Below are 26311 nucleotides of genomic sequence, written 5' to 3' on the forward strand. Positions count from 1 at the left end.
TTTTAATTTAGTATGTTCTGAAGAGTAACATAGGTGCAAGTGCAGACAGGTGTCATAGGTTCATAGGTGTGTACTAGGCTAATGGCCCTGGGGCCTTTACAAGCCTAGCACATAGGATTACCCTGGCATTGTGCCACCTGACCTTAGTTCCCAGTGCCTCTGTCAAGTAAAGCCATTGGAGTGATCCCTGGGGTGAATTTTCTATTTTCTCATCCACTCATCAAGATTTCTCTTGAAGAGGGCCAGTGAGGTGCTCTGCTTCACATGTATGGGAAGTCTATTCCATAGCATGGGCAGTCTCTGGGTTATGAACCTGTCCCTCCAGCATGTTCTGTTGATTGTGGTAATGAGGTTAAGGTCTCTGGAGTGTGTTATATGGATGAACTGGGATTTCTTTAGATGTAGCATTTCTAACAGAGCTGGGTCAGACATGGCTTTATAAAGAGATTAAGATATAGGTTCATAGATTAGTACTAGGCTAATTGCCCTTGTGAGCCATTTTAAGCCTAGCCAATTATCCCCTGTGAGACTCAAACCCTGTACCTTATATTTGTAAGGTAAACACCTTATCCATTAAGCCACCCTCCCTGCCTCTAAGTAGGTGATATGAGACAGAGAATAGTTGGAGGTTTTTAGTCTGTCCATATAGGGCAAATGTTTAAGGCCTAGGATCCTCTTTGTGAGGTACTTTTGCGGCCTCTCCTGTTGTTTCAGGTGTTTAGTAATATACATGCAAAATGGGGCATTGTACTCAATGATTGGCCTAATGAGGGAAGAGTAGAGGGAACAAAAGTAGACCAGCATGAGCAGATGCAGAGGTAAAATACAATCATTTATTGCAAACAGACCGGTTTCGGCAAATGTTGCCTTCTTCAGTGTAGGACAAAACAACAATGTCCTATCCATCATACATTAAATATAAATTCTGAACCAATAGGCAGACAGAGGTCATAAATATCAATGGAACATTGAAAAGTGGCCATAACCCAAAAAAGTTTTTTTTAAAAACAACATCCTAACTAATAACAGAATTTTAAATCCTGAAATTTCTGCATAACATCCAAATCCCGTGAGAAACCAAAAACCCCTTGAAACAAAATGTATACCTGAAGATACATATTGAGAAGATACATGTTGAAAAAAGGAAATACATACAAAAATAAGCAATAAACAATAATGAACTGTATAATGCCATAGGAAAGGAACACCCAATGGCCTGATATCAAATTAATTATAGTAAGATGAAATGTCAGACATCCAAAATAACGGTCAAATCTAGAATTAGTTCATGATAAGGAATGGTGAAAAACCACATAATACAATGCAATATTATGAACTAATCATCCACAACACAATGACTCCATAGACTTGAGGTGCCTAGGCATATAGTGAAAAACATAATTAGGCACTAAACATAAATAGTCTGAAAACTATGCAACAATGGTGTACCGTGGAATGCCAATCATAATGTTCCAATATTTATAAAGGGAACTGACATCTATGGGAAAAATTATTCCCCATGCCATGAGAGACCACTAGAGGAACAACAAATCTATAAAAATCATAAACACTGTACCACAGCCGAAAAGAAATGCCCTTGTCCAATATCTATACAACAAAAGGACTAGGGAACCTTGAACATTGGTTTAAGACCTGGACCTAAACTATTCAATGCTAATATAGTCCAAAAAAATATTTTTTTTTTTTTAAACATAAAGAACCAACTATAAATGATCATTGAGTCCAGGAGGAAAAAGACCCCCTAGTGTGATTATCCAATATTTCTCTTTATGATCTAATAGGCCGTGCTGTACCTAATAGATCATAAAGAGAAATATTGGATAATCACACTAGGGGGTCTTTTTCCTCCTGGACTCAATGATCATTTATAGTTGGTTCTTTATGTTTAAAAAAAAAAAAAAAAATTTTTTTTTGGACTATATTAGCATTGAATAGTTTAGGTCCAGGTCTTAAACCAATGTTCAAGGTTCCCTAGTCCTTTTGTTGTATAGATATTGGACGGGGGCATTTCTTTTCGGCTGTGGTACAGTGTTTATGATTTTTTATAGATTTGTTGTTCCTCTAGTGGTCTCTCATGGCATGGGGAATAATTTTTCCCATAGATGTCAGTTCCCTTTATAAATATTGGAACATTATGATTGGCGTACCACGGTACACCATTGTTACATAGTTTTCAGACTATTTATGTTTAGTGCCTAATTATGTTTTTCACTATATCCCTAGGCACCTCAAGTCTATGGAGTCATTGTGTTGTGGATGATTAGTTCATAATATTGCATTGTATTATGTGGTTTTTCACCATTCCTTATCATGAACTAATTCTAGATTTGACCGTTATTTTGGATGTCTGACATTTCATCTTACTATAATTAATTTGATATCAGGCCATTGGGTGTTCCTTTCCTATGGCATTATACAGTTCATTATTGTTTATTGCTTATTTTTGTATGTATTGCCTTTTTTCAACATGTATCTTCTCAATATGTATCTTCAGGTATACATTTTGTTTCAAGGGGTTTTTGGTTTCTCACGGGATTTGGATGTTATGCAGAAATTTCAGGATTTAAAATTCTGTTATTAGTTAGGATGTTGTTTTTAAAAAAACTTTTTTGGGTTATGGCCACTTTTCAATGTTCCATTAATATTTATGACCTCTGTCTGCCTATTGGTTCAGAATTTATATTTAATGTATGATGGATAGGACATTGTTGTTTTGTCCTACACTGAAGAAGGCAACATTTGCCAAAACCGGTCTGTTTGCAATAAATGATTGTATTTTACCTCTGCATCTGCTCATGCTGGTCTACTTTTGCTTCTTCGTGGTATATGGTTTGGACCGTGCATCTCCCCCGGGCATAGAACTTGGTTGGTTTGGAAGAGTAGAGGGAGACAATGACCTCTTTCTTCCTGGATGCAAAACCCTTAATAATGAGATGTGCCACATAGAAAGACTTTCTGACCACAGTGGCAATGTGGTGGTCAAAAGAGAGGTTGCTGTCTTATAACACCTTCTGTGTTCAGTGGACTACCATCGATGTGGTAATTCATGGGAACTGGTGGTTTTTCCCCAAAGGAGGTGACACATTTTTTGGCATTGAGCTTAAGGCCATGGTTTGACACCAGTCATTGGTCTCAGTGAGGCCTTTCTGTAGGATGTCAACATCACTTGGGGAGTTAATAATAGCTCCCAACTTGCAATCGTCTGCGAACTTTGTCAGCCAGAGTCCCTTCATGTTGGCCTGGACTTCAGAGAAGTAGATACCAAACAGGAGAGGACACATGACCGAACCCTGTGGGGCTCCACTCGTGACTGGTTGGCAGTCTGACTTGGAGTCAGCTGCTTTCACACTGTGGGTTCTACCTGTGAGCCAGTTTGCAACCCACCTAGTGATATAGGTGTTGATGCCTAGCTTAGTGAGTATTTCTATGATTCCTGAGTGGGGAATGGCATCAAAGGCCTTGGCCAGATTAAGGTAGGCTGTATAAACCACCTTGCCTTCATCCACAGCTCTGGTGACTGACTCAAAGAAGTCAACCAAGTTGAGCAGGCATGATCTGCCCTTCACAAAATCAAACTGTATGGGATCCAGAGTTTGGAGATTGCCTATATCCTTGTTTATTAGGTCCATGATGATGCATTCCGTAGCTTTGCATATCATGGGGCGATAGTTCCCAGGGTCTGTAGCCGCTCCTCCTTTGTGGAGAGGGATGATTGTAGAAGTGCGCCATTTGGTAGGGACAAAGCTTGAGGCGAGGCTGTGATTTAACAGGGCACACAGGTGAGGTGCCACTTCACTCTGTAGTTCATGTAGAACACAGCAAGGGTCAACATTAGGCACATCAACATAACAGCAATTCTACAAATACACACACACATACACAACACACCATATTGCGCATAACAGTATGAACTTTAAAAAATAGAAGTCCATTTAGAAATTCAGGAATTATTTAAATGATAAGCAAGGAGTTAACTTTAGTGATCAGAATCTTTACTGGTGTCAGTCTTTATCAGGAATCTGTCAGTTTCAAATCTCTCAGGAAATATAAATGATTATAATTAGACCTTTCTCTCTAGTTATAAAGTGCATTATAATGCATGAAATAACTTCCGTTTAATATCTGTTGCTTATTTTGTTAATATAGCAAGGACATTTCTGAATGATTTAAAGTTAAGTTCTATATTTAAAAAGTAGTTTAAAATTTGATGAGGAAGATGGTTAACAATTTAAAGTTTTTCTGAATAACCATCAAATGTGTAGATATTTATAGGTATTGTGTTTTATGTAGTGGCATCTTCTTATATTTAGTTGCGTATTTATTTATGTGCATTTTTGGATTAGTTGTGTTATAGTTTATGAGCATTACATAAAAAAAATTCAAAAAGAGTTATCAGGGGTATGGGCCACATACCTAAAGCAACATTACTGCACATTTTCCAAAGTACAAAGAATCATTCTTTCTCTCTGTGTTTCTCTCTCTTTATAAATATATAAATAAATGGGTCTACTTCTAATGAACAAAAACCCACTTACCCGAATCTCTGAAGACCAAGGCAACTTCACCAAAACTAATAAAGAACGAATACTCAAATGACCTGAAAGTTACACTGGGAAAGGAAACACTTGGCAACCATGGTGAACTTTGCCCCTTTCCCCACTGTAGTGTGATCTTGGAGTTGGTATATTTAGTTAAGAGGGAGGTAGGGCCAGAAGTCCCCCACAAGGGTGGGTTTAATTTGCTTTTATGTTTTGTGTGGTGTGGACAAGTGGTTACTTACCTGGAGTTTTTACTCAGTGATCGGGGTGTTCGTTCTTTAGTGGTGTGGCGAAGTTGTCTCGGTCTTCAGAGATTTGGGTAAGTGGATTTATGTTCATTTAGAAGTAGAACCAAAGATATATATATATATATATATATATATATATATATATATATATATATATATATATATATATATATATATTTACATATTGCTCCTTATCAGTCTTTTCCAACATTACGTAACACAAAGACAGTGGGGTCTGTCAGTGCAGTATAAATGAAAAGATCAAGACAGCAGAGGCGTGCGAGTTTCCCTTTTTGAGGATTATCACTGTGCCATAAATTAGTTGTGATCAGGAAAAACTGATCTGTAATTAGAAAAGAGGTGACACAAGAAAAGCTTTAGACCCATTGAAGTACTTTTAACTTAACTAAAAACCAAGGCATATTCAAAAACAAGTAATTGAGAAAATAACTACTACAAAGACCACTATCCTTTAGAGAAATTTAAATATATTTTAGATGTCATGTGGCTGTGGAATCTGTTCATTTGCTTGTTAACTGGGTAAAGCAACTGCGAAAACGCCTCTTTCAGAGATGCAACCATGGTGGGGTCAAAGGGTGACTTCAGCAGGTGCAGGCTGTTAGGAGGCACAGCTGGCACTGTAGAAGATGTGCCAATTGGTCCCTCAAAAGTTTGTGGTGTTTGGGTGGCTGAGTGTAACTGAAGAGTTAGTCATTTAAACAGTTGTAATATGAAATTGTGGCCTCTTGAATCATTTGCTTTGAGGAGTTTCTTGTTAGTCCTCAACTACAGTTGAGAGGGTGATCATTTGGGGATTGCCCAGGGTTCTAGCTCACCAAGTTACAGCTATGTCGCCCCTCAAGGTAATCTAGAGAAACTGCCCAGTTATGTGACTGGCTGAGAGTCATACAGTAGGCAAATTAATGCTGAAGAAGTCAAACCCTGGAATTGAGAATAAAGCTCATTAACAGATCATAGCTTTAATCCTTTGCAGTAAAGTGCCAGGTAACTTTCATCATATGCATTTTCAGGGTAAAATGCAGTATCTGGTATAATACTAACTTTAAAAGTAAAGTAAGTTTTTCAAATACTCCTTAGATGATTTCCTATCCGTCTTTCATTTTCTGTGTTGTGCTTTATGTATGAAATAATTCATGGCTTAGTTTGACAAGTTAGTACATGGCATAACAGTATCCCACTATAGACAATAACATGGGCTGTTAACTTACCTGATAATTATTTAAACACTCCTTTGAATGGTTAGTATTTCACGGAGCTATCTATGAGACATCTAATCTGTTATCTACTGAGATTACAAAACTTTATGGCAGAAGGGACATAGCTATGTGATATCTTATTAGTATTTAACTTACAGATGGAAGGAATATTAAAGTAAAGTTTGTAAAGTTGTCTGACTAGAAGTACTTTCCATTCAACAAGACCTTTCAATACATGAATACATTTATTCAACCAGACTGCTTTGATGTGAATGAGAATTTGGTAAATTCATTTTCATTGCCTGTGAGAAGCCAAATAATGCACATTTATACAACAATAAAACTAATATTAATGTATTTTGCTTATAAAAGAATGAGTGTCTGTATGGTGATGGATATTTCTTACATTGGTGGAAATATGGTTGCAGCATCCCTTACTCCTTTCCAAGATTCTATTTTTCCAGGAGCTGTAAACCTTTGGGATCCAACAGGTGCCTTTGCAAATGGAATTGTTTGATAAACATAGACAGCTTTGTTTGTTCCCTTCACTTCAACAATTTTTCCTTTTAACTGTCCATATTTGGTGGAAATAATCGGACCATCTTGTTTATTACCTGAGACAAGAGGGAGAAAACAATATTTATATTATGGTAAAAACTTCAGGCTACTTTATCTGTTACATAACTGAAGGGATAATATGTGATTGTAGTTAATTCATTTGCCTGGTAAGCAGTGTTCTCTCTTACTCTATCTCTCTGACAAGTCTTACCAAGGCTTTCACGTCAAATCTTACTTAGGCTGGTAACTACCACACTATGTCTGAACTCATGCAAAATTATGACATTATTATAAAACATATTCCTATTGGCTGTATAAGTTTACCTTTATTAAAAGAGAACTTCAACTAAATGTGATGTTTTTCTTTTCAAAAAATGATTTTCCTTCCTAGTAATCCAACACTAAACATGATGCATACAGAAAAGGCATAACTGAATAATCACTCAATTTCTTTTGGGTCTAAACTTATTTCTGCTTGCATTTCTTTCTTGCTTTTGTCTCATCATCTGTTACATCACTAAGGCTACTAAGACTTATTCAGGCAACAGAGTCATTAAGAAAACAGTGGCTATTAAACATTATCATTTAACGGTATCTCATCATGCACACATTGCCAGCATCAACCCCAGATAAATAGTTTGGAGTCTAATGAAAATCAAGGCTTTCTGGCTTAGTTTTCAGATGCAAATGAACCAAAAAAAAAAAAAAAAACTCACATTTACTTCACTTTCTTTTTCTAATTATAAGTTAGAGTTTGATTACAGGGAAAAGAAAACTAAGTGCCACAAAGAAAGAAAATATTTTTATTGTGCTCTTCTTATTTTCTGTTTGTATTTAATTTTGCATTTTTCTCACTGTATTTTCTGTAAAAGTGCAAGTTTTTTTCTGGTGTTTTGTTATAGCGTTTTTTGCATTGCATACAATTTTGTTGAGAAATGTCAGTGAGCTGGGGAAAGAAAGTACAGTTCGATTTACCATAACAGTAGATGTTCAAATGGTCACTGCTGCAGTAGTCTTAGCAAAATGGGTTATATCCTGCCAAAGATATAACAGCTGGCCAGCTTCCAAAGCTTTGGAGTTGCAGTTTTTAGAATACTTCTAGAATCCAACCCTTTCCAAAAAGCTATAGATAAAGCCAAGGCCCTGGTAGAGTGGAACTTGACCATGCCTGGAAAAATTTTGTTGCGAGTATAAAAAAAAAAGTAATAGTCTTAAGACAGCTCTATCAAAATAGTCTGTATTAACACAAGTTGTCTCTTCTTCTTACCGTTACAAGAAAAGAACAACAGATTCAAAGATTTGAAAGATTTAGTTCTGTCAAGATAGTACATGGGTTGTCAGTGGACACCCAACATATGGAGTATCCTTTCTCCCTCATTTTTAAGATCAGTAAAGAAAATGGGGGAATGGATAGTTTGGCCTAAAACAAACGCAGATACCACTGTAAGCATAAAAGACAGGTGATTTCTCAAAGAAACCTGTCTATGGAAAATGAGATATGGTTGACTCACCTTAACAGCTTGCAACTCTGATACTCTTCTTGAAGTGGTCAGAGCAATCACTAAATCTGGTTTCCATGTTAAGAACTTCAAGTACACCAGATTAGCTCTTTCAAATAAAGTAATATGTAAAGCAAGTATTAACTTCTCTAACTTAAAATTAAGATCCCAAGAAGGGACCCCAGATTTTTCCTGAAGGCCTATTAAGTAAAACCCCTTTTAAAAACATTTTAACACGAGAAAGTCTTGAAAAAGGAGGATCCATGGGCAGACACTTTGAAATACCCAATGAATTAACCTTGATAGAGAAGTAAGAAAGACCATATGAAAGTAACTCACACCAATATTGTAAAATCAAAAAAGGGCTAGCCATAAATGGGTGCTGGTTATGTTGTTGTTGGCACTGACCGTTTCCATTTTCTAACATATGATGTTCTAGTAACAGGCCTTCTTGCCTTCATTAGTACCTGCTGCACATCCTCAGTAAACAGGTGCATAAAGGAGAATAAGACCCTATCATCCAGGCAATCAGCTGAAGTTGATTGTGGTCAGGGTGTATCAAACACCCCTAATCTTGTGTGAGTAGATCCATTCTGTGAGGAAGGTTGTGGTAATTGTTTGTGAACATTTCTAAAAGAAGGGTGAATAACTGTTACCTGGACCAGAAAGGGAGTTATAACAAAAATCTTTGGTGAATCCTTCTGAAACTTCAGACATACCCTGGATATCAGTGGAAATGGTGGAAAAGCATACAGGAACATTCCTTTCAAAGAAAAAGAACCTTTTACCATGGGAGTCCTGTAGCAGAAATTTCCAGATGATTATTTAGAGAGGAGGCAAATGGGTCTACCAGAGGAACTCCAAATATATGGATCAAATCTTGGAAGACTCCCTGATCTAGTTTGCATATGTGAGGGTTTGCATTTTCCTGTTCAGCTTGCCTGCCACACGATGATCCTCTGACAGAATAAAGGATGCCTATAGAGTGGGATTGTGCTGTTAAGCTACATCTCAAGCTAACTCTGCAAAAGAGGCATGACCTAGTTCCCCCCTGCTTGAAGATGTACCACATGACTGTTGTATTGTCTGAAACAACTTGGAAGAGGTCTCAGGGACCAAAGATGATTCAGATGCAAGAACATAAATATGAAAGAGATACTTATCCTTTCTATATGTTACTGTTTTGACTTGTTAAGAGACACCTGAAGGACTGAAGAACTGTTTCTTAATTCTGCCAAGGTGAAATATCTGAATTGCTCTATACTATTTGTTTTGCTCCGAGAAGTGTCATTGAGAAAGGATTGTAAATATTACTGCTTGATTTTCTAGTGAAGCAACTCATTTTCTATTTGAGTTTACGTCTGAACTCTCTTAATTTATCAGTAAAGAATATATACTATAGATATTGACCATCTCTGCTTATTATGCGAATGAAACCAACAGGAAATAACACTACATATAGGGCTTGTGTAACTTTAATGAAAAAAAAATACAAAATAGAACCTAAAGTGATTGAAACACAAATCATAATTTCAAATATCTCTCTCTCTCTATATATATATATATATATATATATTATTATTATATGTGTGTGTGTGTGTGTGTATATATATCTACAGAAAGAGAGCAACAAAAAAAAAAAATATATATATATATATATATATATATATATAAATATATATATATATATAAAATGTGTATATAAGTATATATCATTGTTTTGAAGGGGCACCTCACACCCCCATCTAATTATATACATATCAGCTGTGAGACTGCAATACAGCAAGAAAAGAGCACATTTCCCAATCCCTGCTGTACCGCAATCAATCAGCTGATTTTTTTTTTTTTTTTTTTTTTATTAAAACGTGCCAGCTTTTTCTGCTTGCCAAATTATACTTTTGACTGAAAGGGGATCAGACTGCAATGTCTGCAGGCTGGATAGCAGCTTGCTTTCATGGGTAGGATGGGCTTTCTAGTGCTGCTGGATGGCTTTGAAGCAGGGCTGGGGCAACTCATCAGGTAGGACGCGCATGCATGTGTGTGTGTGAAATGCCCCAGTTAAATATACCTGGTGGCTAGACTCAAACCCTGTACCTTGAGAGCAGGTAGCAAGACCATGAATTCCCTTACCCACCACTACTTGTGAAATTTTTGCCTCATATATTTGTTCAGTTCTGTTCCTCATAAAATCTGTGGTTTTCCTGTTGGATTTTGAATTTACTAAATAATAACAGGCATTTGAATTTCAGACAATATTCTTCAGAAAGTACATGGTAAAACAAAACCTTTTATTCTAGTAATTTCCTGTTTATAAGATCAATATCTAAAAATTGTCCTTATTTTTGGGTCTGTATTCCCCCATTATTGGCTTTGTCCAGGTTTGTTTTTGCTAAGAGGTTGAAAGCTATGGTGAGAACTGAATTCGCTGAATATCTTTAAGGGCTGTACTCCCCTATTATTGGCTTTGTCCGGGTGTTTTTTCTAAGAGGTTGAGAGCTATGGTGAAAACTGAATTCACTAAATGATAGCTGATTTGGCATAGTGGTATGTTGCTCTGACTGTAGTGCACAGGGTCCAGGGTTCAAGACTTGGCAGTGAAATACATGGTGGTAATACAGCATTTTATTCTAGCAGCTTTCCAAGATTATACAAGCAATGTTTAAAATGTGTCCCTAGTTTCGGGGCTTTTGTCCCCCCCCCCCGATAAATGTTGGCTTTTCCAGATTTCTTGTGCTTCAAAGTTGAGAGATACAGTTGAGTGCCGAGTGGACTTCACAAGGAGCTGAGAGCTTGAAGAGAAGTTTAGTGCTGCTTATACTGAGCCTGCTTACATTGTTAATAGCACAACAGGTAGTGTACTTGCTTTTGATGCGGAAGGCTGTGGGTACTACTCCCACAGTATATAGATGCATTGCTGATACTGTACTGTGTTGTACTTTTAATGGGGGTGGATGCTGCAGTCCTGAGAATGTCCTCTTTGGTAGAGATACCTAGTAAAGATGAACCGGTTATCACTTTGCCACCCATTCCCTGCTGCAGTATTACTAGTTTATCATTTTTTTTTATGTAACATAGACAATTTATTCCTCAAGGGCAACAGGCACTTTATTTGTAGATGAAACAATGAGATATAAAGTTGTTTGCTAGCAGCAACCTCTTCATTAGTTACATATCTCTTTAATGTGGAATTATTTAGATGACTTTTACTTCTGCAGATATTGTGTTTATTTACTGATACTGGTAGAGTGTAGACGTTTGAGTAGACGTTTATGATGGAAATGTTCTGAAGTGGCAGTTTTGTCATTATTGGTGCATGCATATTGTTTACTGGAAAAATGTTCAAAACAATACATTTAAAACACTCTCTAAAAACTGGACTGTATTATACAAGGAATATAATTTAATACAATCAGGAAGGTGTATCAGAGAACACATGTAGGTTTCCTGTACAAGGGACCTATGATTTGAAAACAGCCCAAAGTTAATCTTTATCTGCCACTGGCCAGATGTATTTTCTTTGAATGTGGGTTTCTATGCTGTTTCAATGAATGTGAGTTTCAAGGGCAGAGAAGTTTTAATGCTAAGTCTATTTTCATTGTGAGACTGCATTGTTTTATTTAGCAGATGTCTATTAGTGTTTGTGCTGTAAAATGTAAAATAAAAAACTTTTAAATGAAATCCAAATCATTGTAGAAGTAAAGCAGTCTGCACATTACAGTGTTTATGGCAAATGGGGTGAAATAGCCATGTAATGGGACATTGGAATAGCTGCAGGGGGGAGGCCCCATTCGACCATGATTTTGTGAGGGGGGAAAGGCAGCAAACTCAGACAGCCCCAGCTGAACTATACCTCTTAACTGTCCAGATTTTTGCAGAATGAATAGGCTTTTGCTTCTTATTTTTGGTTAGGCCCTCATAAAATTTTTGGTTTTCTGACAAATTATTTAGGAATTAAGTCAGTAAATAATGATAGACATTGAGTTTCAGACTTAATACTCTTCAGAAAAATGCATGATAAAGCAAAACCTGTTATTCTGTCAACTGTCTAAGTTTATACAAGAGAGCAATTTTTAGTACTGTTTGTATGTTCCCCGAATATATTTGGCCTTGCCCAGAATTCCTGCGTTAAGAGGTACGCACAGATAAATCGCTTTATAGAATTAGGTATATCCAAACCTCTCAACTGTCCCCAATTGTGGCTCAAAATGTTGCTCTCCCCCTAATAATCCCTCTGCAAAATGTCAAATTTGGAAGAAAACATGGAGAGTTTACAATTAATAAATAATTATAATGATCAGAGTTATAGATTATTTTTAATTTTAGAAATGCATGTAGATTCTCTTATTTTGTCAACTGCTCAAGTTAACAGTACTAATATTAAAAAAGTGTCCCTTCTTTGACAGGTTCACAGCTGTATTGTGTGGCTATTTTATATTTTTGCACCACATTTTTGGTCCATTTTTCATAAAATTGTGGTTTTCTGGCAAATTAGTGGCAAATCATTAAAAACTGAAGTTAGAAAATAACACAATTGAGTTTCAGATTGCATAGCCTTCAGAAAATTCATACTAATGCAAGACCTACTATTCTATTCTGTTATCCTTCTAAGTTTATAAGAGCAATATTTAAAATTGTCCTTATTTTGGGCCCTTGCCCTACTTCTGTTTATGGCTTTGTCCAAATTTCTTGCTCTGAGGCTGAGAGGTATGACAAATGTGTCAGAGCCATCACCATCAGCCAGAGACATTTCAAAATGTGACATACCTGCTGCACCCTGCTCCCCCATGTAGTGAAGGATTTGTCCAAGCAAGGCAAGGAGCAATTATGTAGTGTAAGTGTGCAGAGTACCCCCCCCCCCATCCAAGATAGACACAAGTGCTACAGTGGCTTTTCATCTGTCCTTGATTTTGCAGAATGTTCTGGTTTTCTGTCATATTTTTATACTGTTGATTTATGATTCTTCTTATTCAGAAAATGCATGTTGATGCAGTGCCTGTTGCTCTGTGTTTAAGTAGCAATGCTTTAATGACCATCAGTTAAGCTTGTCTGAGACTGTAAGATGCAAGTAAGCTTTAATAAGCATACTGTTAACTAATTACACCACTGAAAGCCTTTTTGTGTTTGCTATGCAGAGAATATTTACATAACTAGATAGCTATAAGCCTTAGGTATTGAAATGCATATGACAGTATTTGTAATAAAGGACAGGATTACAGTATTTTCATAAGCTCATTACATTTGTTGGAGACTTGCAGTCATCTTTGCAGGCTTTACCTGTAAACTTAACAGAATGCCTATCTATCATGTGTGGTCCATAACCTGTGCTGCACAGTGCAGTATTCCTTTAAGCAATTTATCTTGAGCTTGTTTTTTGTTTGCTGTTCATTTTTTATTTTGATCATATTTTCCCCATGAAACAAGTAGATAGTTGTCAGGCAGCAGTTCTTTTTTGGATAAGAAAAATTTTTATAAGTGGGGGTATCACAGAGATTGCTACTTTCAGCATGTTACTTGGCACTTTTATAAAGCTGAATATAAATTATAATTAGAACTGCTGTGCAAGGAGAAGTAGTTTGAGTTGAGTGCTACTTCTATTTTTAAACTTGATTTTGACTAGCATTCCAGTAATGTATTTAAAAAGTAATATATTTTTCATGCCTCACAACCTTTTTGTTTTCATCTAGATATTAAGTAAGCGGTCATGTAGCCAATGTATTGAAAATATTTTTTTTCTTCTACAATTCATTTTGTCTTGATTGGACTCTCATAATGATGGTTTGGCACCCAGGGCAGTGTATTTAATTAAAGTCCCAGTTTTTGTGTTTTTTAGCATAGCTTCAACCCCTTTATAGTTGGTCACACCCCTTCCCATTGGCCCCATCCATTCAGCTGTCGCCTGCAGCCCCCCTTTGATTTGAAGTCACCAGCCGCCACTGTTTTTAACTACCCTTTAACCCCCCCCCCCCAAGTGTCAAGCGTATAGGTGTCAGGAAACCAGAGTTTCACTGTATCCTGTAAGAGTGTACTCATCATTAAAAGATACAGTGACCCTTTATAAATTTGTTGCAGACCTGGATGTGATAATTATGGCAGTGGGAATGTGTAGCCTAATGGTGACCAAAATATTAAAATTCTTACTTCTTGCAGCATGTCACGTAATAACTCATCTCTGAAGTAGTAAGAAATTTTTCTTCGTGCATACATATATACATCAATAGATATACAAACTACCATAAGTTACTTCTCTTTCAGTGGATTACAGCCAGTTAAAATATTTACACAAAATGTATGTGTCATTGATTAACTAGTATGAGCCTCTCTGAGGTATGCGAGTACTTGTCTTTCAGTAGGTTTTAGACAGTTAAAATATTCACACAAATTTTGTTTCTTTGATTTGCCAGTATCGCCCACTGTGAGATATGTGATATTTGCAACAGTATTTGTGCATTAAAGGAACTGTAACTGGCAGACTAAACCTGATGGTTTAGTAAGAGGATGACATGATGGTCATAAATGCATTGCATTCCTACAAGTTAGCCTGATTGTTGTACTGTATTGCTCACCAGCCATTTTGCACAGGAATGGATGTGGCCAGAGTGATTGACAAGCCTAAAGCCTGTGATATAGTATGCAAATGATGAATGACTGGCATGCTATGCAGACTTGCCAGTGACATCATGCCTACACTGATTGCTGATTAGCACATGTGAAATGTGAGTGTTCCTGTGGCTGTGAGGCTCCAGAGTTTCATATATATATATATATATATATATATATATATATATATATATATATATATATATATATCTTATATATATATATATATATATATATATATATATCTTATATATACAGTACATAAAAACATATATTAACTTATCACATTTCCTTAACTGGATTCAGAATAGGTTCATAGGCTGGTACTAGGCTATCGCCCCTATTGCCTATACAAGCCTAGCCATAACAATTCCTTGGATATTTCTTCCCACAATATTAACTTCCCTGGACCTCAGTCTAGCAGGGCGACTGACGTAATCCCCCGGGTGAATTTCCTAATTTCCTATCTCCCATCCAATCGTCAAGGTTCCTTTTGAAGAGGTCCAAGGAGGCACTCTGATTGACATGTATGGGCAGTCTATTCCAGAGTATGGGGAGTCTCTGGGTCAGGAACCTATCCCTCCAGCATGCTTTGTTCATTGTGATGACAAGGTTTAGATCCTTGAAGTGTGTGGCTCTTTGGAATTGGGATTTCTTTAAGTGGAGCATGTCCAACAGCTCAGGGTTTGACATGGCCTTGTATGTTAAGCAGAGATCGCCTCTGAGTAGACAATATGCCACAGAGTATAGGTGGAGTTTTTTTTAGATAGTCAGCATAGGGCATCTGCTTTAGGCCTGTGATTCTTTTAGTGAGGTATTTCTGTGGCCTTTCCAGCTGTTGCAAATGTCTTGTGAGGTACATAGCAATCGAGATGTTGTACTCTATAATGAGTCTAATGAGGAGTGAGTACAGTGGGACAATGACCTCATTTTTTCTGGATGAAAAGCCCTTAGTGATGAGGTGTGCAACATAGAAGGATGTCCTGACTGTTGTGGTGATGTGGTTATCGAAGGTGAGACCACTGTCCACCTGTGTCTCTAAGTCTCTCATCACACTTTTGGGCAATTGCTTTACAAATGCTACAAATTCCACTTTACTGAGTACAGCACTATATTCTGAACTAAAGCCAATCAAGAGTAACAGCAATTTGTCTTTTCTCTGGAATGAGAATGTTGTGACCTCACTTTCAGTGTTTTTCCATTGGTGTGTTGTCAGGCAGCACAAATATCAAAATGTATATGTCCCAGAGAGGAGAGGTGTGTATGCATTCCAATTCCCCACCTCGCTGGCTGAGCTGCTTCTATAATGCAGGTTACATTTCATGAAATATCAATGTACTTAAGAATCTCACAGTATGTGCCAGCAAGCAGTTACGTGCCACAGTAGTTTTTGAAGCTAACATATTTTGTTACATAGAAGCAGAAACAAAGCACCAAAAGGTAAACCTTTGAAACAAAAAACACTGTAGCAGGCTCCAAACCTTTTGTGTAGTCCAGGATATGTGGAATAACTGTTGAAATATCACAACACAAACAATTCCACAAGAAGTTCAGGCTCCAAACCTTGTTTAATAGTCCAGGATACATAAAAAACTGTTAAAATGCCACAGCACAAACAATTCCACAAGAAGTTAATCGCTTTCACTTAGGTCTGTCCCAAAGCTTCATCAGAACATGGAATAAAATCTTAAACAAATTCAAAAATTGTCAGCCAATAGTACCATCTCATGCATAATTAATTAAATAAATTCATTCCCCTGTATTATTTAACGCCACAGTAAAGTATATGTTGTAGTAGTCCCTTGTGTTAAAACAGTAGCAAACAAGGTGAATACACACATTTTAGAAACGGAAAAAGAGTATATGCATTCACTTTGTTATTGTTTTAAACAAGGATTCATGACAGTATGTATTTTATTATGGCAGCTAGAATATGTTATATATAGCTAACGAACTCCTGCATGTCGACACATGTAAACTGAAATAGTTAAATATAGAACGGCCACAAAAGTGATTTTTTTTTCCCAGGGGAAAAAAAAAAAATCGCTGGGCCATTATTGGGAATTTGCCATTTCCTCCACTGCAGTGCAATCTCAGAGTTGGTATATTTAAGTGAGGGGGTGCATCAGTGGGTGTGGTGGGCGAAGCCCCCACTTCATTGTGTCTGTTAAAGTTTGTTTTGTTTTTTGTTGGCCCAGAGATTTTTTCCCTGGGAAAAAAAAAATGCTTTTGTGGCCATTCAACATTTAGGTATTTTGGTGTACATGTGTCAATGTAAGGGCATTCGATGAACAGCCCTGTCAACATGGTAATATAGACCCAGCCAGTACAGTACAACATTGTCCTGGAAAATGTCAAGCTTTATCTAGCATACAGTGTTATTTTAGGAATATACATGTACCAGCTGAGATTAGTCTTACTGCATCTGTACATGATTCATGAAAACACATGGCTGAAACATGCTGTTGCAGCAGGTTACATTTTGCAAGGCTGTCAGGTAACTAATTAACATGAGTCTGAACCCACTGAATGGTTGTGCTGAGGAAATCTGACAGTGAACTTCATAAATACAATGAAAACAGCAGTGAATAGTGTGGTGCGAAATCTGGCTAAGTCTATTTAGTAAGGAGGTAATCAAGAAGCAGGTATTGAGTGTGTCTTTGTGTATTTTATAGATACTGTGTGTGTGTGTGTGTGTGTGTGTGTGTGTGTGTGTGTGTGTGTGTGTGTGTGTGTGTGTGTGTGTGTGTGTGTATTTATTCAGGAGATCTGGTTAATATATTTATATATGGGTTTGTTCAGCACATCTGTCTAAAAAGATGGACATGTAAAGTGGTCTGTCTGTTGTCGGTATGAACTGCATCATGTTAGGACGTATGTAAATGTGTTTCTGGAAGCTGAAAATTCTCCTAATAAATATCAGGCATTTGGCACTGCTGTTGCTCTTACCTTTACATTTTTAAATTTATCTGGCTTGGAACCACTTGTGCCAGAAATGACTTTTCATGAGTACAGCATATTTGAATATGGTCTTTGAACCATCACAGGGCTGCTGAAATCAACTTTCGTAGGACCTTATCATATGCTTTCTCCAAGACTAGGAATGCTCAGTTGGAGTCTTTTCTTATCTCCAGCTTCTTTTCCACTATCTGTCTCACTGCAAACATTGGGTTACTTGTATTAAATCCTGATTCAAGTATGAACTGCTCATCTCACGTATAATTTTATACTACTCTGCATATTCATTTACTGATGAAACTCTCCAGCACTTTCATGGAGTACGATAGAAGTTTGATAAATATGTACTATCTGCAGTTGTAAGTGTCCCCTTTGTTCTTTTACACTGACACTAGAACTTATTTCCTGTCATTTGGGATACACTTCTCTCCATACTTTGATATGTACCCTCAGGAGCCATTTCTCCCACAAATCATCCAACATCTTAAATCAGATCTGCCATGACTCTCAGCTAGCTGCTTTCCCTGACTTCCCAGACAGTGCTGCCTTCTCACCCCTGAAAACAGGTTATTTCTTCTAGTGAATTTACCTTCTTAAAAAAAAAAAAAATAAATAAATATCAAAATTAAATTGCTTCTGAATTCTGTTCAGCATTTTCTATTATTTTGGTATTACCATTTGCAAACATTGTATATGAAGTTACCTGATGTTCTACACCCAAAAACCCTTTCAGATTTTCCAGTAATTCTCGAAAATATATGTTCTGTTATTTGAAGTGTTCCATTGCTCAAAGTTTATCTTTATAGGCATGTGCTCTGAAATTAAGTGTAATTTCAGAATCAATTCATGACTTGTTTACTATAGTTCAGATTCATAAATTTTACACTCAGTGAATGGTGTTTACATTCAGCCTACAGTTACATAATGAGTTTAGATTTATGAAACTGGGATAACTTACCTATCTTTGTGGCACAGAGTGATGGATCCCTAACTGAGTTCATGATACCGTTTTTTGGCTAGGGGGCCCAGAAACAGGAAGAGACAGCTAAGGTTGAAAGAATGGCCTGAGCAGTTATTAACAGTTCCACATCTTCTTCTTCAGGAGATGAGTTTAAGTTTCAGCTACAGTTAGATACTCCCTTTTGGAGAGTGGAAGTAGACATTCTTGCAGCTGAGTACATTGCAGTGTTGCCAGCACCTGTAGGAAGAGCTGGAGCAGATACAGCCAATCACAGGTGTCTATTGAATACTCACCTTCTAATTCCTTGTAAGGAAAACATATTTACTGCAGTGATTAAATGGTGAATACTGGCAACAAGCCAACGTGTATAATTCTTTGAGGTCTACATCATTGCATTATATAGTATGTAAATATAATTAATGTACAAAGCCCTTGTAGTAGCAAATTATTACACGTTCATACTCTTACTCCTTACACCATGTTATTCTGTCACTCTTACTGTTAACCTGGGTTACACAATATCATTGCCCTATAATACACCCTCACTTCAACACCAGCAATAAAACATTGGTAATGGTCAGAGCGATGAAGCAATGTTAAGGAACCCAAAACAAAATAACTATTTAGACTTTTGTACTTTCATGTATCTGTCCATTCATAAATCCTCAACAAAAAAAACAAAAAACAAAAAACAAAAAAACAAGATGAGTTATATCACAAAATCATTTTAAATCACCACTGAAGTTTACTATCACTCTAGTCATTACTACGTGACTAGACTGAACTTAACCCTGGGCTCACTTCCTATCATTCACATCTCTGCAATACTAGTCCACCCAACCAATGGAATGTGTATATTTCCTAGAAATATCCAAACCATCAATTATAAAATAATTGAGCTCCGTAGCTGGATCTGTCACCATAAACCTGTCATCCAACCTATTACTGAGACCTGGTTACAACCCAGCACGTCAGATGAAGGCATAATAGCCCCAGTATATAACATTATTAGAACATATAGAATTGCCAGAAGAGGTGGAGGGATATGCATATTAAGCTCAAACCAACTTAAACTTCTTAAATATACTACCATTTAACTCCTTCAAAATCTTTCTCTCTAAACTATAAACAACTACACTCAACATAGCAGTCAACTATATCCCACCATACTCCTACAGTAATAATATTCTATTTTTGCAGCTATTTTGTCCTGGATCTGTATAAACACTAAACACCATACCCTCATATTGGGTAATGTAAATATGAATTGAGCCAGTAACAACAATATTGCATTCTCTACTTAAGACATTAACATTTTCTGTTTCACCCAAATAATAACTGACACTACTAGAACAGAAAAAAGCTGTGACAAGGAAAGCATTATTGGCTGGATACTAACAAATCAAACTAGTCACATTCTCTTTTCAGGTACCTTACCAAACTTTCTCAGTGATAATCTTCTAACCTTTGTTATTTCAAGGTTAGCAGAAAATCAACAAAAAATATACTTTTCAAGTTGTTGGAAGCCAAAAGGCTTTTCCCTATGAATAGGTTTGATGAGTACAAATGGTGATCCTTGTGATGATGTGAGGTAGTGCCAGCTGTGCCAGGGAGCGTAGGGCAGTGCATGTGTAACATATGCCAGCATAGCTAGCTGGAATTTTGTAAAGAATTATATATCATTTAAATATCAAACTGATTTGCACAGATGCTTGTGTTAAAATGTATTTGTAAAGCTGCTTGCATTAAAAATGTATCAACAATGGGTCCTGCTGGACAGAAAAGAAATATACATGTATGTCAGACTATATTGTTGTAACTGATAAAATGTATGCATTTTAACAGAGGATACTGGAAGGGAAGGGGTTAAGTTCAGCCCAGCTAACGTTAAGAAAAATAGCCCGAAATTAAATGACTTGGTTTAGGCCATAAAGATTCTATTTCACATGTGTGAATGCAGCTGGAGATGCAATGGCTATGAAAACACTTTCTGCAGGAAGGGTAGAAGTGTTGGAATTGTTTTATAACTTCCAGATGCTGTATTAAGCCTTAGCACAGTTGTGTGTGTGTATCGTGACACATCTGTGCTAAATCCTGGCTCAGTTGCTAGTGAGAGTATAGTGTAGGGACCACAGAGCCAGATGACTAGGTGTGATGTCATTCTGTAGCCAGCACTGAAATTGTATTTAGATACTAGTCAGAGATGTGATAGAGGCACTCAACACCCTGTCTTGGACCTGACAATAAGAACACTCATTCGCTTCATCTTGCCTTGCTTTAGTAAGTGACTAGGGAACAGTAATTCTTCAGCCTGTTAGGAAAATGTGGTAAGATTAGCCAAATATTGTTTTTTTTCTGTGTGAATCTTTCCATCTGTGTTGTTTTTCTTATATTACCCATGAACTAAAACTCTGATGTTTATTGTAAATAGATATTCAGTACTGTCATGTTTTCTGTTTTATTTTTTTATTATTAAATATATCTATACCTTTCACTGAGGCTGGTTGTTTAGAAAATATTTTAACCTTTGACAGCACTTGCATTTATTTAGTTGCACTGTGGCTTCATGTTCCTGAAAGTCTTGTTGCTTGGAACCACTACTATTTGTATAGATACTATTTTTTCTAAGGATAATTGGGTACCCTGGTAACAGCCTTAAGAGTAGCTGGCTTTAGGGTGTTCTGGTGACAGTATCTAACTTATAGTCTGGGTGAAAGTGGCATAGCAGTTAAATCTATGCCAGCCTTTCCCAGGTATGTGTGCATGTCAGCAACGTGGAACAGGGACACAGAGCACTGATTTCACACAGAGGGCAGTGGAGGACTTGGCTTGGAGGACGCAGCTGAGGATTCAACTCTGAGGTGGTCAGTATGGAGTTTTATTTGGGGTCTGGAGGTGAAGTCCAGCCCCAGGACTGGAGTGTGCATTCCCCATTTGCTCTTAAGGGAAACTGTGCTTGTTGCAGAGTGCTGCATCTGAAAATACTGTGTGTGTCTATTTTTCTTTCTCAATGAACATCCCCCACTGGTGTCAGTGATGAGAACTGAGGCTTCTTGATCACTGACTCAAAGGAACAACATCACAATCCCTAAAATCTCTACCCCTACATGAGGCTGTCTACTTTAAACACACCTTCCTAATTATCATCAACTTTATTGCACTCAATTGTAAGAAAAGATTAAATCCCCCTTGGATATCAACAAAGACTATAAATCAAGTTAAGTACATCACCAGGAAAAGCAAGCAACATTTAACAAGCAACTGCAACAGCATCAACATAATCCCAAACAATACTGGGCAAACATTAAAAAAAAATAATAAAATAAAAAAAAACATAACTAAATACAGTCTAACAGATGTTACTACCTCCAGTACATTGTCTTCTCTATGCTTCCTCACACTCTAAAAACTCACTGCATAAACTAAAATAAGCATACAATAAATTTGAAAAATATGCTGCTATCCCAAGCAAATGTCATAATTGTAAAGCACTTCATATGCTTAATTGGCTAGAGCTAAAGTACCTTTAAACATCTAACCAATTTATAAACAACACGCAAAATTCTATATGAACTTAAAAAAATGCCTAATCATTTCTAATTTAACATATGTCTCACAAAGACCCAATATATCAGACCCAAAACTTCTTAGCAGTTGTCAAAACCACTTTGGTGACTTTATGCTCTGTTCCTGTATCTGAGCTGTGGAATACTATTGCCCCAGACCTTAGAAATGAGAGTAAACATACCAAAAAGCCTAAGCTTTCTATATAAGGTAAAAGTATTCCTCACTGAGGTGGTCCGAAAAGATGTAGCTGCAGCTTACTTACTTCCAACACTCCTCTGTGCCTCCTCAGTCTTTACTAACCTAAACTCACCTCATTCAAATAAGTATAAAATCCACAAAAAATCAGCAATGCAGAACTCACCATTGACTTACTATTAAACAGCCAAGATAAATTGAACTGACTCATACACTGTCTCACCTACAATTTGTTGACAACATACAAACTTCTTCACAAACCTTAAAAGAACAACACTAAACACTATCATGTAGCCATATTATAGGTTCATAGGTGGGTACTAGGCTATCGGCCCAAGGGCCTACGTAAGCCTAGCCAACAAGGTTCTCTGGCTTACACCACCCAAGAAAGTTATTTTTCTGTGCCACTGTCGAGCAGAGACACAGAAGTGATCCCCGGGGTGTATTTCCTATTTCCCATCCACTCATCAAGATTTTTCTTGAAGAGTGCTAATGAAGAACTTCGCTTGACATAGATGGGTAGCCTGTTCCAGAGTATGGGAAGTCTCTGGGAAAGGAATCTATTCCTCCAGCATGTCCTGTTTATTGTGGTGACAAGGTTTAGGTCCCTAGAGCATGTAGCTCAGAGGGATTGGGATTTCTTTAGGTGTAGCATGTTCAACAGCTTTGGGTTTGACATAGCTTTATATGTTAGGCAGAGATCACCTCGGAGTAGGCGATATGCTACGAAGTAAAGCTGGAGTTTTTTGAGGCGGTCAGTGTAGGGCATTTGTTTGAGGCCAGTAATCCTCTTTGTGAGGTACTTCTGTGGCCTTTCCAGATGCTGCAGATGTCTTGTGAGGTACATTCCAAAAGGGGCATTGTACTCTATAATGGGTCTAATGAGTGTCGAGTAGAGGGGAACAATGACCTCTTTTTTCCCAGATGAGAACCCTATTATGATGAGGCGTGCCACATAGAAGGACTTCCTGACTACTGTGGCGATGTGACTATCAAAGGAGAGACTACTGTCCACCTGGGTCCCAAGGTCTCTTATCACACATTCGGTGTTGAGTAGATTGCTGCCTATGTGGTAGTTCATGAGTACAGAGTTTTTACCAAAGGGGATGACAATGCACTTTTTGGCATTGAGCTTGAGGCCATGGCTCTGACACCATTATCCAAATAAAAACATTTACTCCACCAAAAAAATTGCTTTATCTAGTTATGTTAACAAACACTGCAGGAGAGTCATTCTATACAAAATAAATGGAATTTCCTCTCAGCTCACTTGAGACAATTCAACAACATAAAGGCATTTAACTGAAAGCTCAGATGACAATTTGTGTATACTTGGATATGCACCTATGTGCCCCAGGCTAGACTCTGAAGTACCCATTGAATATACTCGTGTGAACCCCAGGTTAGACTAGATTTGCAAATGCTTAAAAAATCTAGTACTTTAAACATCAGTACTCATTCTTCAAATTTCCCTTGCTAATAAATCTCTTCTTCGTCCATCTGTTTTTCCTCTTACCTCCTCTTTTCCACAAAACCTCTCATTCATTCTCAAATACTGAACTATTTCCTCTCCTACATAAGGCAGATGAGTAAATTGATAACCAGTCCTGTTTTTTTTTTTCATTATAGCTTCATTATTGCATCATTTTCCTCATCTAAAATACTACCCCACCTACAGAATTTGTACATTTGTAGCAAGCAGTTTGTTACAGTTTAAAAAGAAGAATTTTTTTTAAAACTAAAACATGAACACCATAGCACTCTGCGCAGCTAGGGTACAATCCGTAACAATTGTTTGCTACAGTTGAAAGAAGAACATTTTTTTAAATAAAAGAAGGATTGGGGCAGGACACAGAAATGAGACCTGAATGGCTGGGGGTGGGGGTGCATCTACCCATCTGGTTGGTGTGGCAGCAGAAGGAACATCATTTTTTTTCTAGTGGGGCGAAGTTAAGCCAATCACTTACAATGTAGCTATCAACTTATTACAGCTTTTTTTTTGGCTCTTCATTTGAAGAACTGAGGGGGTAAGGCTCTGTTTTATAGTACTACCCTATGGTCCTGGTTGAACCAACTTCAGTTCTGTTTGAACTCAAATTTCTTCTCCACCACCCACCTTAGTAATGCATGCTAACCCTGCCCCAACTGTATACCTTACCATAAAAAAACATTTTCCTAACTCTACCACTATTCAGACAAATTACACCTGAATTTTGTGGCAGGTTATGGTTTAGAGGTTACTAAAGGAAACTGTTTTCTTTCTTCCACTATCTGTACATTCATTGTTTTTGGTGCTCAGTGTTTTTGATAATCTTGTGTGTTTTAACATTTTGGCATTTCAAACATTTGTGATATAATTATACATATACTTATATGCACACAGGCACACACACACTCAAACACACACACATTATATATATATATATATATATATATATATATATATATATATATATATACATATATACATATATATATATATATATATATACACATACACACACACACACACACACACACACACACACACACACACACACACACATATGCTCCTCAGAAGGTTGAGACTTTGCGTTCATCGTATAATACTCTCCTTAAGTGAATTACACTCAGCCGCTCACTGAAATGACAAAACAATTTTTGTACATAACTGCTGCCTGTACAACCCACTAAGTTGCGTGTGGGCTTTCTCTTTAGTAACTTACACCTCTGTAAAACTGTAGAATATACAAATGTAACTACTGTTTGTGTATAAATGTAAATAAAAATGATACTCTGTGTTTATTTGGAACTTAGTATAATGCAATGTAAGCAGATTGAGCTTTTTTCCCCGGGCCTCTGCTGAAAATGGGTATTACCCAGTCCAACTTTCCCGGTAAACACACACAAATAAATAATTAGAATTATGACATCCCCACTCTGGGCCAATATAATCAAGAAGCCTGAATCCTCACCACTGGCACTGGAGAGGGACATTCACTTGGAACAAAAATGGATACACCCAGTATTTCTAGATGCAGCTCTCTGCATTAAGCACAATTTTCCTTAAGAGCACACAGGGAATACACTCAGTCCTGAGTCTAGGTTTCCACCTCTGTCCAGATGCCCAGTAAGACTACCCAATGGCACAGCTGTAGGGTGGGGTCCTCAGCCGAATGTCCAAGCCAAGTCCTCCAGCACTGTCTCTGTGAAATCAGTGCTTTGTGTCTCTGCTCCAAGCAGCTGACACACATACACTTTCAGATTTGATTTTCACACACACCTGAGAAAGGCTAGCACAGATTTACTAGTTAGGCCTCCTGTCCACACTATAAGGTAGTAACACTGCCACCAGACACCCCAAATCTAGCTACTCTAAGGCTCTTGCAAGGGTACCCAATTATACTGAGTGAAATTAATATTGATACAAATTATAGTGTTTGGTCAATGCAGTAAGGCTTCCAGGAGAGGCCATAGTGTCACCAAATAGATGCAAGTCCTCTCAAAGTTTACAATATTCTATAAAGGACCAGCCACAGTGAAAAGTTTAAATATATTTTAATAATAAATAAGAAAAAAACATGAAAATACTAAATATCTATTTACAGTAAACACCAGAGTTTCAGTCACAGGAAATATTAAAAAATAACACTGGTGGACAGGTTCATACAGTTACAGAAAAAAAACAATACTTAACTAATCTCACTATATTTTCCAGACTGATCTAAATAATTAATTTCTCCCTGGTTACTTACTAGAGCAAGGCAAGATAAAATCGGTGAGAGATTCTTCTTTGGCAGGTTACAAAAACAGTGTGCCCTGAGACTTCAGTCTCACCTAGTATTAAACATTACTTTTAATGATGGATTACATAATAACATCACATACATCTGGTCATATGACCTCTTGTTCCCATGCTTCTCCCAGGAAGCTGTCAGGATTTAGCATGTATGTGCCAATAATACACACACGC

The 26311-nt window shown here is 37.2% G+C and overlaps 1 protein-coding gene across 1 annotated transcript in view; it reads right to left on the bottom strand.

Annotated features, from left to right (window-relative positions):
• Positions 1-26311, bottom strand: part of LOC122810349 (carboxylesterase 5A-like) — a 325740-nt gene that overhangs the window by 276250 nt on the left and 23179 nt on the right. Inside the window, exon 2 of the mRNA XM_044081930.1 lies at positions 6431-6638. Within this exon, the coding sequence (XP_043937865.1) occupies positions 6431-6638 (208 nt within the window). The remainder of the gene's footprint in view (positions 1-6430; positions 6639-26311) is intronic.

Source organism: Protopterus annectens, chromosome 8.part1 (assembly GCF_019279795.1).
Source record: "Protopterus annectens isolate FY-2018-M chromosome 8.part1, PAN1.0, whole genome shotgun sequence".
Classification (NCBI taxonomy): domain Eukaryota; kingdom Metazoa; phylum Chordata; order Ceratodontiformes; family Protopteridae; genus Protopterus; species Protopterus annectens.